Source organism: Caretta caretta, chromosome 1, assembly GCF_965140235.1.
Source record: "Caretta caretta isolate rCarCar2 chromosome 1, rCarCar1.hap1, whole genome shotgun sequence".
NCBI lineage: Eukaryota > Metazoa > Chordata > Testudines > Cheloniidae > Caretta > Caretta caretta.
The window spans coordinates 180,170,859-180,185,352 of NC_134206.1; the positions used below are offsets into that span (position 1 = coordinate 180,170,859).

The 14,494-nt window shown below is 43.9% G+C and overlaps 1 protein-coding gene across 5 annotated transcripts in view; it reads right to left on the bottom strand.

The window, feature by feature from the left end:
• The window catches only part of ROBO1 (roundabout guidance receptor 1), a 1,030,664-nt gene that overhangs the window by 45,400 nt on the left and 970,770 nt on the right, over positions 1-14,494 (bottom strand). For 4 of the 5 annotated variants that reach the window (XM_075117735.1, XM_048868853.2, XM_075117738.1 and 1 more), the window contains 2 exons: positions 11,017-11,214; positions 1,733-1,759 (listed from right to left, as the gene is read on the bottom strand). In XM_075117735.1, coding sequence (XP_074973836.1) covers positions 1,733-1,759; positions 11,017-11,214 — 225 coding nt within the window. The remainder of the gene's footprint in view (positions 1-1,732; positions 1,760-11,016; positions 11,215-14,494) is intronic. The other variant, XM_075117733.1, reaches the window with a different exon arrangement.

Below are 14,494 nucleotides of genomic sequence, written 5' to 3' on the forward strand. Positions count from 1 at the left end.
GCTGGAGTGCAGCTGGGACTGGACCGCCTCCTCTCCCCAAATGCTGATGAGGTCCAGCAGCTCGTCATTGCTCCAAGTGGGGGTCGCCTGTGGAGCAGGCATGGCCACCTGGAAAGATGCACTGAAACCACTGCACGCGTCACTGGGCAAACAGGAAGGGAACTTTCAAAATTCCCAAGGAATTTAAGGGGTGGGGCTCACAGTTGGTCAGCTGAGTGCAGGGCAATAGAGTTCAAACCCATGACCAGAGAGGTGAGAACAGGCATTGTGGGACACCTCCTGGAGGCCAATCGCAGTGCTGTAATCAACCAGGGTGTCTACACTGGCACCATGGGGCTGTAGCCCAGGCACAGACAGATGCATGCCTTTCGTCAGGGTGGCTTTTTTACAGCGCTGCAACTGCGCAGTTTCTGTGCACTAAGTGGCTTGGCAGTGCGTACACTTTGGGAGTTACAGTGCAGAAAGCTGCTTTATTGTGCAGAAACTTGACATGTAGACAAGGCCTAAGAATGTAGCCCTAACTCATTAAGTCTCAGAACACACCTCTCATGTAAGGCATAAGGCCTGTGTATTCAGTCAGGTCTTTGTCTGAGGGAGATGGCTGAGGGGAGTATACACAGTTTAATGGCTGGCTGAGTAGCTATTCAATAGCTGTTGTTAAACTGTATGTTTTGTTGTAAACGTGGCACTTGTACTCAAAGACTATGGGCTTGATCTAAGGCCCACTGTAGTCAGTGGAAAGATTCCCATTGACTTTAGTGGGCTTTGGATCAGGGCCTATGTGATAGGCATATTTTATAAATTCCAAAAGAGAGAGAGAGAGAACGAAAGAAAGAGAATTATTTCAAATCCTTTCTTATTCCCCACATGAAATGCAACCTCTTTTAACTATCAGTGTTAACACTGTACAGCCAACATTATAGGTCAGGACAGGAAGCAAAGAAAGGCACAGCCAGTTGACACTGGGAGGCTGGGGTATTTAGGGAGGCAAAACACAATTATCCAGGCTGAAATTTGGCTAGGAAACTAGAATTAAGTAAATATAAGTATGAACAAAATGTTCTGAGATCATTAATGACCATGATCAAAGACTGCTTTTACACCTCTTCCAAAAAGTTGGCAACTCCTACAACATAATGCTTTCTAATATCATGCTGGAGCATTGGTTCAACACTGGTTTAGAGGAAAGAGTATCCCCTATTGATTCACCCACATTTCTTTCTGCAGCATATGCAATAGATGCCATTCAGAGGTTTCCTTCCACGTAGTGACCAGGGTCCTGATATTGTGTCAGGATCCTCTGGTGTGGAATTCTGCCCCTTCTCCCCCCAATAAGTAGCCGCTTTAACATTAATGGGCTACCTTCTAAGTGCGGGAGTCAACACTACTGGATCCCTACACTACAAGATGGGAGCTCATGTTATCTGGTGAGAACTGAAAGTTTATGGGTGGGCCTATATACACTGTCAAACTGCAGGATATGAAATGACATCCACAAATGGACAAAACCTCAACTACACATAGTAGTGATAATCTCTAAAATACATGGAAGAAAAATAATAAGGAAACTACTTCATCTTAAAGAATACTGCAATGATACCTGTCACTAGAAATAATTTGTGTTAATATTTTGTTTTCAGAACAGCTGGGCTGGTTATATCAGAAAAACAGAAACAGTATCACATATACATGCCAAACTAACAAAGGAGGGGGGAAAAGTGCAAATATATACCTGTTGGTGTGAAGGTAAAAGACGGGACTGAAAAATCAAAACAAAATACAAATTGGTTATTAAGCTGAAGAGAGAAAGGGAAACATACACATTAGTATAAATCAAGCAGACAGCTGAACTTAAAACAAATAACTAACCCAGTAGTTCAGTCATACTGATAGAAGAATAAAACCAAATTTCAGAACGAAGCTTGTCTTCACAGGTACCATTTTGGAAAAGTGTAACATTTTACTACACTCAAGAGGGGAACAGAATGTGGTTTAGCCTCTGAATGACCCTCAGTTTAATATCTTGTGTTTTGCTGCAAATCCTAATATAAACAAAAGTCCTACACTATTAATCATTTCAAAACACAGAATGATACATTCTTTAACAAGCTTTATCAGGATCTTACTTGAATCTTATCTACAGTTCAGTAAGTAGATGCTCATTACACTGAACTAATAGGAACACTTAAGTATTCAATAAAGGAGCAATAGCCCTTTAAAGAAACAAAGAGAACTACAAAATAGCTGTTTTAGTGTATGTTCACCAAATAATGCCCACCCTTCATCATAACAACAGCACTACAATATGTTACAGCTGTAATATAATATTGTTTTGCTGTTGTGGAAAAGGAAGAAATAGACAAAAATCATAATGTATTCCTTCGCCCCCGCCCCCACACTATTTACATGAGCTAGCACTCCCATTGCAACTCCTTTCTACCTTTCAACCCATGACTTTAGCAGGAAAGGTTAACAATGGAACAATAACACTCCTTGAAAACCTTCACTCTCACTGCACTATAAATCTTCATTGAATCAATAAGGCTTCTAATGCAAGCGTAGTGCACTAGCATCTACTCTCCCCAACAGGACATACTCCCCCTTCTGTTGAATTCTGGCATATAGTTTCTGTATGCTTGATGGGTAGAGAAAAGCTAAGGTTTTCCTCTTGATTCCAAGGAAGACAAAGAAAAACATGAGAGATGCAATAGAATATTCACTAAAAGACATCTTAGGATGGGAATTTGGTTAGCAGACCTGCCATACAAAGATAACGTGCTGGATAAGAGATTTAGGTGCTCAAACAGCTTAATATAAATTTTACATTGTAGATAGTTCTGATGTCTTTTTTCAATTCTCTTTTTAGAATTCACAGAGTTTCTTTGGGACCCAAATGTATTAGTTAGAGTGTGCTGTATGTTTTTCGCTTCCTAAGCCAATTTATTTCCAAGCACGTGACATTGAATAAAACCGGAAAACCTCTGAGCATTTTTGCCCGTTGCAGGCTTAATTTGTAGCACAGCTGTCTTTATCTCAGGAATTCTATTGTGTTTTCTTTCAGCTAGGCCTTTTCACATAGTGTAATTTAGCTACATTCAAAAATACAGGGCCATAGTAACAAGCTTTCATTTAAAAAAAAAGGTGCATTTAAAACCAGAGCTATTCAAGGAAGAACGAAATGTCTCCACATTAATTTGCAATCACAAGGACAAGAGAAAAAGATGAATAGTCCTTGTCATCACTTTTCTGTGAGCTAACTACTAAATCTAGCTTAGTTTTTAGGGAACTGAGGATCAGATGAAAAGAGGTCAAACTAAATGAAATCTTTACAGCTAGCAAACCAAAGAACAACTTAATTCTTAGAGCTTCCATTAATAAACAGTTCTGGGTGCCTAGCAGTGCTCGTGTAATAAGTAAATGTGTGGGTACTGAAGCATTTTAACAGATGTCAAGCCTGAAGCTAAATGTTAAAAAAAAAAAAAAAAGTTAATAAAGTTCACTATTACTCAGTGTGCACATTCAACATTTATGACAATATACTGCAGAGTGGTAGATTATCTCATGATTTCTATTTCTCCAAAGATGCTGGTTTTACTTCAAGTGCAGTTGGTAACACAGACTTGAGGCCTACCTTTCTGAACGTTTCTATCAAAGGCTTTTTTCCCCTCTGCGAAGTACTGAGAACTATAAATGTGGTATTTCTACAGAAATTCATAATCCACAACAGACTGGAACACCACCAAATGCCAATATTATTATTTTTATTATTTTAAAATTTATATTGTTATGGTTTTTCCTTAACCTAAATTCAGCCAACAGCATAGTGATATTAGTTTGAAAGCATTTGTGGAAAGACCATATGCAGCATGCTATTAGTAAAACAAAAAAGAGCAGGTTAATACATTAGGGCATACAATTCTCTCACAGTTTAACATTCTCAGAGAAACAAAATCAAAGGTGAAATTCAACCCTCATTTCCATGGCTACATCTCCATTGAAATTACCAAGCCTAAATTTTGCCAATCAATCTATTGCTTTAATAGCATGGAAGCCCTCAAAGACTCTGTGTTGCTGAAAACAGAGAATTCTTCTCTAGAGCCATTTCTAAAATGATAGTGGCCAATCTCTTCTCAAAGACAGTAAGAAACAGGTGTTCAAAAAAAAGACCATGTTTGTATTTAGGCTAGAGGCCACAGTGCCTGTGTTTACATAGGATTTCTCCCACCCCTCAAACCATTTCCATATGCCTGATCATCTTAATCACTATTTTTTCATAGCAATAACTTATTTACTATCTTTCAAAAATATGTTTGTGTTATCTGCCTCCCTGCCCATCCCCAGCATACATTCACATCTGCAATGACTGAAGATGCAATCTTTTGCCTACCTTTAACAATAAATTAAATGTGCCACTTTCATGCCACCTTTGAGGCCTGGCTCAGTCTTTTAATTATCTAACATCCAGCGCCCTCCTTCTCTTCCATTAAAAAGCTACCGGAAACTCACCTATTCTGAGAGAGGCATTACAACTTCTATGACCTTTAGACTGCAATTGCCTAAATGGCACTGCTTTGAGTTGTAATGCATTGCACTGTATTGTACCTACTTGTAACTTTAGGGACCAATCAATCCAAAGCCTATTGAAGTCAATGGAAATCACACTCCTAGGCCAGAAGATCTTCTGGACAGGTATTCTGTTTATTTTCTATCACAGTGTCCAACTGTAAAGCACTGTGCCCACCTAATGATGCTACATAAACAACAACAACAACATGAAAGTGAATATGGCTGGAAGCTAGAGCCAATACTGCCATTTTGGATGTACAGTGAGTTGGAATACAGGCTGCAGGCAGTACTCTTGAAGATGTATTTCCATCAATTCTGCTTCTTCAAACAGCCACCTTACCTCTCACCCACAATGTGGGGGAACATGCACGCACAAAAGCACTCTATAACTAACACCTATAACTGACGTTGTTAGCATTCTCAGCAGAGGGCAATTGACTGACTAGGATGAAAAAACAGTTTCCTACCTTTCGTAACTGTTGATCTTCGAGATATGTTGTTCTTGTCCATTCCATTCTAGGTGTGCACATGCCTACGTGCACACCCGTCAGAGATTTTTGCCTTAGCGGTATCCATAGGGTCGGCTGTAGCATACTCGAGTGCTGTGCTCATGCGTCGGTATATTAGGGACTGCCGGCCCTATGCCCTCTCAGTTCCTTCTTGCCATCAACTCCGACAGAGTAGCAGGAGGGTGGGTCATGTAATGGATATGAGCAACACATCTTGAAGAACAACAGTTATGAAAGGTAGGTAACTGTTTTTAACTCTTGGAGTGTTTGCTCACGTCAATTCCATTCTAGGTGACTCACAAGCAGTATCCCTGGTGGCGGGCTCAGACTTCATGGTCATGTGGCTTACAACACAGCTCTGCCAGCATCGTCTCAAGCTGGGTGAGCACATAATGAGATGTAAACGTGTGGCTAGATGACCAGGTAGTGGCCCTGCAGATATCCTGAATCAGCACCTGGATCAGGAAGGCTGCTGACGAAGCCTGCACCCCAGTCGAGTGGGCAGCCACTGCCTGAGTGGCTCAGCAGTCCTGGAGCCAGCTGCACCAGCCACTGCAGAAGTCATGGAGGTCACGGAAAGTCACAAAATCTGTGATTTCTGAGACCTGTGTGACAGACACACAGCCTTATCCATGAACCGTAACAGTATGAGATTCAGGTCCTAGGGAGGGATGGGATCCCTGACGTGTGGATAGAGATGCTCCAGACCTTTCAAAAACCGGATCACCATGTCATGAGCAAAGACCGATGTGCCCTGGAACGGAGAGTGGATGGCCGAAGTTGCGGCCAAGTGGACTTTGATTGAAAACTGGGACAACCCCTGGAGCTTGAGGTGTAGAAGATAGTCCAGGATCACCTGCAGTGAGGCCTGCTCAGCCCGGATACTTCGGTCCAAGGCCCAGCACCTGAATCTCTTCCACTTGGAGTAGGAAGAGTAGGTTGCTCTGGTGAAGGACTTTCTGCTACCCAACAAGACCTGTTGGACCCAGGCCGAGTATTCCTGTTCTTCCGCATTTAGCCATGCGGAAGGCACACTGTCAAGTGCGGTGCCACCAGGTTTGCATGCAGAAGACTCCCGGGGTTCTGCGACAGCGGGTCCGACCAGAGAGGCAGCGGCTACTGAAAGGTCCATAAGCGTGCCGAACCAGTGCTGCTGAGGTCACGCAGGAGCTATCAGGATCACTTTCACTTTGTCCTGTTTGATCTTCATAAGGACCTTGTGGATTAGCAGCACCAGTGGGAAGGCATACATCAGAGCCCCTCACCATGGAAGCAGAAAGGCGTCTGATGGGGATGCACTGTCCAATCCCTGGAACAAGCAAAACACGTGGCATTTCCAGTTCTGATGGGACGCGAACAGATCCACCTGGGGATTCCCTCACCTCCGAAAGATCACACTGATCACCTCTGGGTGGAGCAACCACTCGTGGCAAGATGAGAAGGTCCTGCTGAGGCAATCTGCTACCATGTTCTTGGCTCCAGGCAGATGTGTGGCCACCAGATGGACAGCATGCCACACACAGAAGCCCCGCAGGTACAGAGCTTTGTGGCAAAGGGCCGATGACCTGGCTCCACCCTGTCTGTTGATGTAATACATTGCTGCGGGATTGTCCATCAGGATTTGTACCACCTTGCCCTTCACATGAGGCAGGAAAGCCTGGCAGGCCAGGCGAACCGCTTTGAGGTCCCTGACGTTTATGTGGAGCGACAGATTGTCCCGTGACCAACCGTGGACTTGCGTGCTGAGCTCGCCCAGGTGAGCTCCCTAGCCCAGGTCTGAGGCATCAGAAACCAGGGTCAGCTATGGGGCAGGGCTGCAAAGGGAACGTCCTCCAACACTGATTCGGGGCTCAATCACCAATCCAGGGATGATCAGATGTGAACTGGCACCCTGACCACCCAGTCTAGATTGTGTCTGTTGGCGATGTAGACCAACGCCAACCGTGCTTGCATTGGCTGGAGATGGAGCTGGACATGCTGGACCACGTAAATACATGCGGCCATGTGGCCCAACAACTGCAGGCAGGTGTGAGCAGTGGTGAGCGGCTAGTGTCTCACGTGGGAAATCATGTCTGATATGGCCTGGAAACGCACCTCTGGAAGGAAGGCTCTGGCTTGTGTGGCATCAAGAACCGCTCCAATGAACGCTTTTCGTTGCACTGGCCTTTAGATGATTTCTTTTTATTTACCAACAGGCCCAGGTCGTGGCAGGTGGAATGAATCAGATCGAGGCTCCTTTGCACCTGTTCCCCAGATCTGCCCTTGATGAGCCAGTCATCGTGATATGGGTAGTCCTGAACCACTCGAAGCCTGAGGTAAGCGGCCACTGGTGGCATACATATTGTAAACACCCTCAGGGCAGACAAGAGGCCAAATGGCAGCACTGTGAACTGGAAATGGTGCCCACCTGTCACAAAACGGAGGAATCATCTGTGACCTTGGAAGATGGAGATATGGAAATAGGCATCCTTCAGATCGAGGGCAGTGTACCAGTCTCCCAGATCCAGGGAGAGGATGATGGAGGTCAGGGAGACCATGCAGAACTTCAACTTTTTGAGTGATTTGTTGAAGCGCCGCAGGTCCAGAATGGGCCTTAGAGCCTGCTTTTGCTTTTGGAATTAGTAAATAATGGGAGTAGAACCCTTTTCCCCTCATGTCCCAGGGGACCTCCTCCACTGCCCCCAGCTGCATGAGGATTTTGAACTCTTGAATGAGGAGTTGCTCATGATAAGGGTCCCTAAAGAGGAACAGGGGAAGAGGAGACACAGAATTGCAGGGTGTAGCCCCAAGATACAATCTCTAGCACCCAGTGGTCCAAGGTGACCCGCGACCAGGCAGAATGGTAGGGACGAAGATGGTTGAGGAAAGAACGAGACGGATCAGGGGAGTTGACTGCGGCATCACTCTTAAGTGCACCCTCAAAATGAGTGCTTCTGGCCCCTGTGAGGCTTTCACGGGCCGGGTTGCACAGGGGAGCGGGAGAAGGAATGGCGACGATGACCAAAATTCCTGTCTCTATTCCTTCTCCTTGCCTTCCCCTGTCAAGGCTGTGAAGGCCTCGGCAGCAGGGGTGGCTGGAACTGCTTCCTCGCCGACTACAGCGTATGCAGACCCAGAGAGCAAAGGATGGCCCGAGTGTCAGTCTGTGCAGCCTCATGTCAGTCTGTCCTATGAAGAGACCATTCCCATTTAAGGGAAGATCCTGGATTGAGGCCTGCATCTCCTGGGACAGGCCAGCAGTCTGAAGCCATGCCTCATGACCACTGCTGATGAGACCACCCTAGCTGCTGAAACGGCTGCGTCCCATACCATCTGGAGGGAGCACCTTCGAGTCATCATACCCTCCTGCACCAGGGCCCCAAATTCCTGGGCTGAGTCCTTGAATTTATGGAGGGAGTCCCATAAGTTGAATTGGTACCTCCCTAAGACAGCCTGGTGGTTGGCCACCTGGAACTGAAGGCTGGCCGTCGAATAAATCTTTCTCCCAAAAAGGTCCAGCCTTTTGGCCTCTTTATTCTTGGGGGTTGAACGGGTTTGCCCATCTGTCCTTCTTGTTAGCCACCGAGACAACCAGCGAGCCTAGAGGAGGGTGAGTATACAAATATTCAAACTCTTTGGCTGGGACAAAATACTTTTTCTTGACCCTCTTGGAAGTGGGAGGGATGGAAGAAGTTTGCCTATGGGCTTTTGCTATTTTTAGGACCCCATCATGTACTGGTAGTGCAACACAGGCGGGGGTAGAGCCCAAGAGTTCATTGAACAGGCTGGCCACCTGTTTGGCCATCTCCTCCACTTCCAAGCCCAAGTTCGTAGCCACCCTATGAACCAGGGCCTGATGTTCTTTGAAATTGTCTGGTAGGCTGGCGTGGGAGGGGCCCACCACCCCCTCATCCAAGGACAACAACTGGGTCACTGGGGGAGGTCCCGAGGGGTCATCCCTCATGGGGGAAAAGGGTTTCAGGGTGGGCACCTGCTCCTCTACCCCGGCCTCTGAGTGCGTCTGCACTCAGCTGAGCTCACTGCCACTAGTGCTGTTGGTTGCTGCTCTGAGGTGGTGGCCACGGAATGGACTGACTGAGGCATGGACATCACAGGCATGCCCCATGCACTCCAATAGGGCCATTGCGCCAGCCACTGGCTTTACTGCCACAATGGCAGTGTGGAGGTCAACGCAGCCTCAGGTGCCCACTTGCGCCAGGGCTGTTGCAGTGAAAGGCTGAATTCCCTTTCTGAACCAGAGGAAATACCTTCCAGTGGTCATGGAGGGGCTGTCGAAACTTGCGTCTCATGACTAACCGTCTCTGCATGAGACCGGTGCCTCGAGTAGGAGAACTGGTGCCAGGGCCAGGGGGATCGGTACCATGATCAAGACTGCTCCCACTGCGGGAATCTGTGCGGAAGGAGGCAGCTGGTAGGAGGATGATTGGTGCCGGCGATATGGTGACTGGTGCCTTCTTTTAGGAGACCCACATCAAGCGGGTGGAGACCAGGAGCCTGGTGCTCGTGAGATAGTACGTCCCACAGAAGACAGAGACCTGGGGCATGGAGATGGGAAGCGCTCTCTCGTCTATGGAGACCAGTGTCGTTACCCTGCCCCCTGGGAGGGTCTTTACAGCTGGCTCGCCCTCAGTGGAGCCTTTGTCGTGACCTGTGACACACCTGGTGCCGGCGGCACTGGTAGAGGCCTTTGCTTTCTGGGCGCCAAGAGAGCCTGGGAAAGCGTTGGCACTGCCACCAGTCTGGGTCCCCTACCACTCCCTGGAGTAAGTGGCGGATCCCTCAGGGAACTAGGAGGCTCCATCGAGGGAGTGTCCCCATGTGGCTCCAGTGTTGGCTGTCGGTCAAAACTGGGTTCTTTGCCCATCTTGCTCAGTGCTGGGGAGTAATTTTTCTTCGACCTCTTCTTAGGCACTGGTGACCAGGAGAGATACTGGGTAGAGTCCGGTGGTGGGGGTGTGCTGTGTACCGAGGCCAACGTACTCAGGGCAGAGTCTGGCTGGGAAAGCTTGGAACCTGGGTGGACAGCAGCCTCCTTGAGGAGGGCCCTCAAATGGATGTCTCACTCTGTGTTCTCGGACGAAAGTTCTTACAGATGCGGAAGCAACGCTTCTCCTTCACATGTGATTCTCCCAAGCATTTGAGGCAGCTGCTATGGGGGTCGCTAACAGGCACAGGCCTGTTACATTCAGAACAGGGCTTAAAACCCGGAGACCAGGGCATGCCCTGCCTGGGGCAAAGTCCCTGCTGGGACTCTATCTCTAACTACACTACTTAACAACTACGTATTAATTAACTACTGTAAACAAAATATTTACAAAGCCTTAAGGCTAAAAGAGTGAAGTAGAAGAACCCTTCGCCCTTGTGAGGCAAAAGAAAGGTGCTCTAACTAATCACCATGGGTAAAGGAACTGAGAGGGCATAGGGCTGGTGGCGCCTAATATAGCGACGCCTGGGCATGGCACTCAAGAAGGTGCTACAGCCAACCCTACGGCTATCTCCGATAGCCGCGCTTGTAGGCGCACGCACACCTAGAATGGAACTGACATAAGCAAGCACTCAAAAAATACTGAACTACCATCCAGTTGAATCTTTTTTCAGGTCAACCATGTGGCACAGGAAGAGGAAACTTGCCCTGCTGCTACCCTATTCTGTAAACATATAGACAGCTGTCAGCACTACATTCACACACACACACAAATGAAAAGCAAGCCTGGGTATTTTGATTAAGGTTCTTAATGAAAATTCACAAGTACTACATTATCAAAATTTTCATGTGTTCTCTGTTGGGGGTATCTGATGCAAAGCCCATCTAATTATTCAATGGACAGACCCCAAGTATTCAGTGGGCCTGAGATGATCGAGATCTTTCTAATTAAAAAGTTATAAAAGACGAGTAAATATGCATTCAACAGTTAACAGATCAAGAGCTGTAATTCGGCACCTTTTCTGATACCAGCATAAGTACTAGTGAGTCCATTTCGCTTCTTTCGGTGGCGGTATAACCAGATGCTGAAGACCATAAGAATAATCCAACAGGCTGCACCAATGCCAGCAATAAAAGCTGGCTGTTTTACAACATCTGAAATCTGCTGAGCTAAGCTGACTTGGTCTTCTGGTGACACAGGGTTTCCATGGGAATCTAAAAAAAGGAATCAAAAATCTCTGATTAATTTGGATGTGCAGTTCTAAAAACCAAATGTACTATTATTATTGCTAAGTAATAATAATTGTAGACAGTGATTTAAAAATACTATGGCCCAGATTTTCAAACCTGGGCACCTAAAGTTGGCCTTTTAAATCCATATTTAGGCACCCAAATAAAACTGGCCTGATTTTCAGAGGTACTACACGACTATTATTATTACTTATTATGTGTACTGTTGTAGCACCTAGCAGATTTAGGCATGGACCAGGAGTCCATTGTGTTAGGTGCTTTACAAACACAGAAGAAAAAGATGCTCCCTGCCCCAACTCCTGTGAACTTCAGCAGGATTGTGGGTGCTTAGTGCTTCTGAAAATTAGGCCCCTTTTATTTAGGTGACTAAATATGGATTTAGAAGGCTGACTAAATCCATGGTTTAAAATTTTTGGCCAATAATTTTTCATCATTTCTGCAATATAACACAAATCAAATTATTTCAGATTAAATTTAAAAATAAAATACAACAAAATCACCACAGAAAACTAAGGAGGAATGTGTTGGAGAAGTCTGTTTCCAGAATTCCACTAAAGCTTAGAAACAAGCTACATGAACACACACACAGTTCCTCAGAAGTGAAAATCATAGAAGCATTACAAATTCAAAACACATTTATAGAAGGTGGATACTGAAAAGATGTTTTTTAAATTTAGCAGTTTCTGACAGGCGACTTGTATCTCATGTTACACAGTCTGTTTTTTTCTCAGAGTCTTATTTTGACCTCAATTCAAGAAGACTGAAAATTCAAGACTAGCTAAAGAAGAGAGTGAATAAAGTAACTTGATTCTACCAACTTAGCATGGCTGGACAAGCTAGTCTTTAAAATTATAGCTTTGAGAATGCAAGAAGGGATATTAAATATGCCAAGAAAAGGTACAATGCACTAAAAATAATCAATAGGCCTTCCTAGTAGTGGAAAAAGCAGAGGCCCCTTGATCAACTACTTCAATTTAGAAATCAGAACAGAAACAAAGGACAGCTGAAAATGTTTTCATTAATTACTAAATGTATAAGAGTTTTCATTTTTAATATACAGGGTATTTATTATTTTAACCTAAAATTTCATTTTTCTTTCCATATATTATGTCTGTAAATATTAACACTATTTCAGACTGGTCTACTCACCAATATCCTATAATTGCCTTGAGGTTGCTCAGCAAGAAGACATTTTGCTAGATTTTTATCATCCGGGTACATTGATTTTTAGCAGTAAGAGGTGCTCTTTGCAAATTTGTGAGCTAAGAGATCTGTATTATTGCTCCCCGAATTGAGGACCAGATTCTGAAACTCTCATTCACAATGTATAAATACCTTACATCACTCACACTGTGTAATACCTAACTTTTTGATCAGTCCCATTGATTTCAGAGTAAATAGTCAAAGAATTAAACACTACTGAATGTGAGTAAGATAGTAGAATCTGGTCCTGAGATTGGTCCTTTTAGGAGAAAAATATGTTGTTTGTTCAAGTGGCCTGATCAAATTCTGTTAATGCATACTGACTAAGAAATGGAAATCAGTTCACTTAAAACACAACAGCATTAATGCTCTCAGCACTAACCAGTGAACAGGTTAATACTCTTAATCATGACACCCCATGTTCCCCCCCCCCAAAAAAGTATAAATATATATAAAAGAAACAGTGGCACTATAGACTACAGGGAAAACAAGCCATATTGTAGAAAAACAATTGCTCTGGGAAAGGGACACCTTTATAGATTGGAAATGGTTACATTATTAATAGTTTTTTTCCCTTGGCTTTTTCTTCCACAGAATTTCAGATTTTATTCTACACGACATCCAGGCTCAATACCTATTTTCACAAGCAATCACTACCTTTGACTGTTTGTTGACTGGAAGTTTTATTTCACATAACAAGCCCTTTTATCTTCTGTGATCCTAAGAGCACTCATAGTCTGAAAGTTCAGCAAGCAGACCTATTCTTTTCTTACCAATACACCCTTTGTGTCTCCTAGATTTATAGATTTCATGGCTATTTGTGCAAGGTTAAATTGGGTTGCTTCAGATTTTATGGAGACAGCCAAGTGAGGTTCCATGCAAGTGGCCAGATGGGCTTCACTGTATAAAGTGTACTGTGACTAATGAATTAAAATTGCCACTCTATGTCTCATCTTTTGTCTCACAGCAGCTGAGGCTGTATTAAGATATTGAAAACTGCAATATCATTCTAATTTCAAAACAACTACATTTACTTTTTTTTAAATGCTGATATTATTTGAAATTGTTTTCTTCGACAGAAAAGTGAATTTTCATTGGAGACACTGTTCACCTATTGTTTTGCGTATGTTAACATTTCTTTGTTATTTAAATATTACTCTTTCATACTTCTAATGAAGTATTTACAATAAAGAAAAAGTTACCTTATTCTCCCTGGTCCCCTTCCCCCCCCCCCCAAAAAAAAAAAAAGAATACTACAGCATAGAATCAATAAAATTTATGAAGCCCTAAGCTGTGCATAAGGAGCCAGCAATGTAAATGATTCTGTAACACAAACAAATATAGTGGTAGTATATATATATATATATATACACACACACAAATGTTAAGTGCATTATTCACACAGTGCATGTCTCATGTACAAAATACTCCATGAACCTTTATTTTTCTAATCACTCACATTATGAGATGTAACTTGAGAACTAATTAGCATGCCTTTAGTGATATTCTGTTAGCCACTAGAAATACCTGTATATTATCATAATAAATTGTTGTATTTAAAGCACCAAGCCTGAAATACATTATGCATGTGTGGACTGCTACACCTGCACAAAGCCTCATTTTTCATATATATATTTTACACCTCTACACACACACACACACACTTTCTTTTTCTCTTATTCTTTAGCTTCAGTCATTTAACTGTACACACACACGTATCTGACTATATATTCCTTTATTTTAATAATAGAAGCTAAGCTAACCACTAATTTTAAGGGAAGCTGGTAGTGACCCATCTGTTTATGTTGCTAACACTTTCCATTATTAAAGATTCTTGCAGCCTTTTTTTTGTTCTATCACTTTGTTGTTTGCATCAGGCCTTTGAAATTAGGGGAAAAGGGAGAAAGCCCTTGGGCTAGAAAAATGCCTTTTCTTTGTGCCATGAAAATCCATTCAGGTTTAGCCGACACATAAACTGTTGAAAATCACCATATCACTGCTGTTGTTTCTGGTTCCTCCAGGTAAATGTTGGCAGCATACA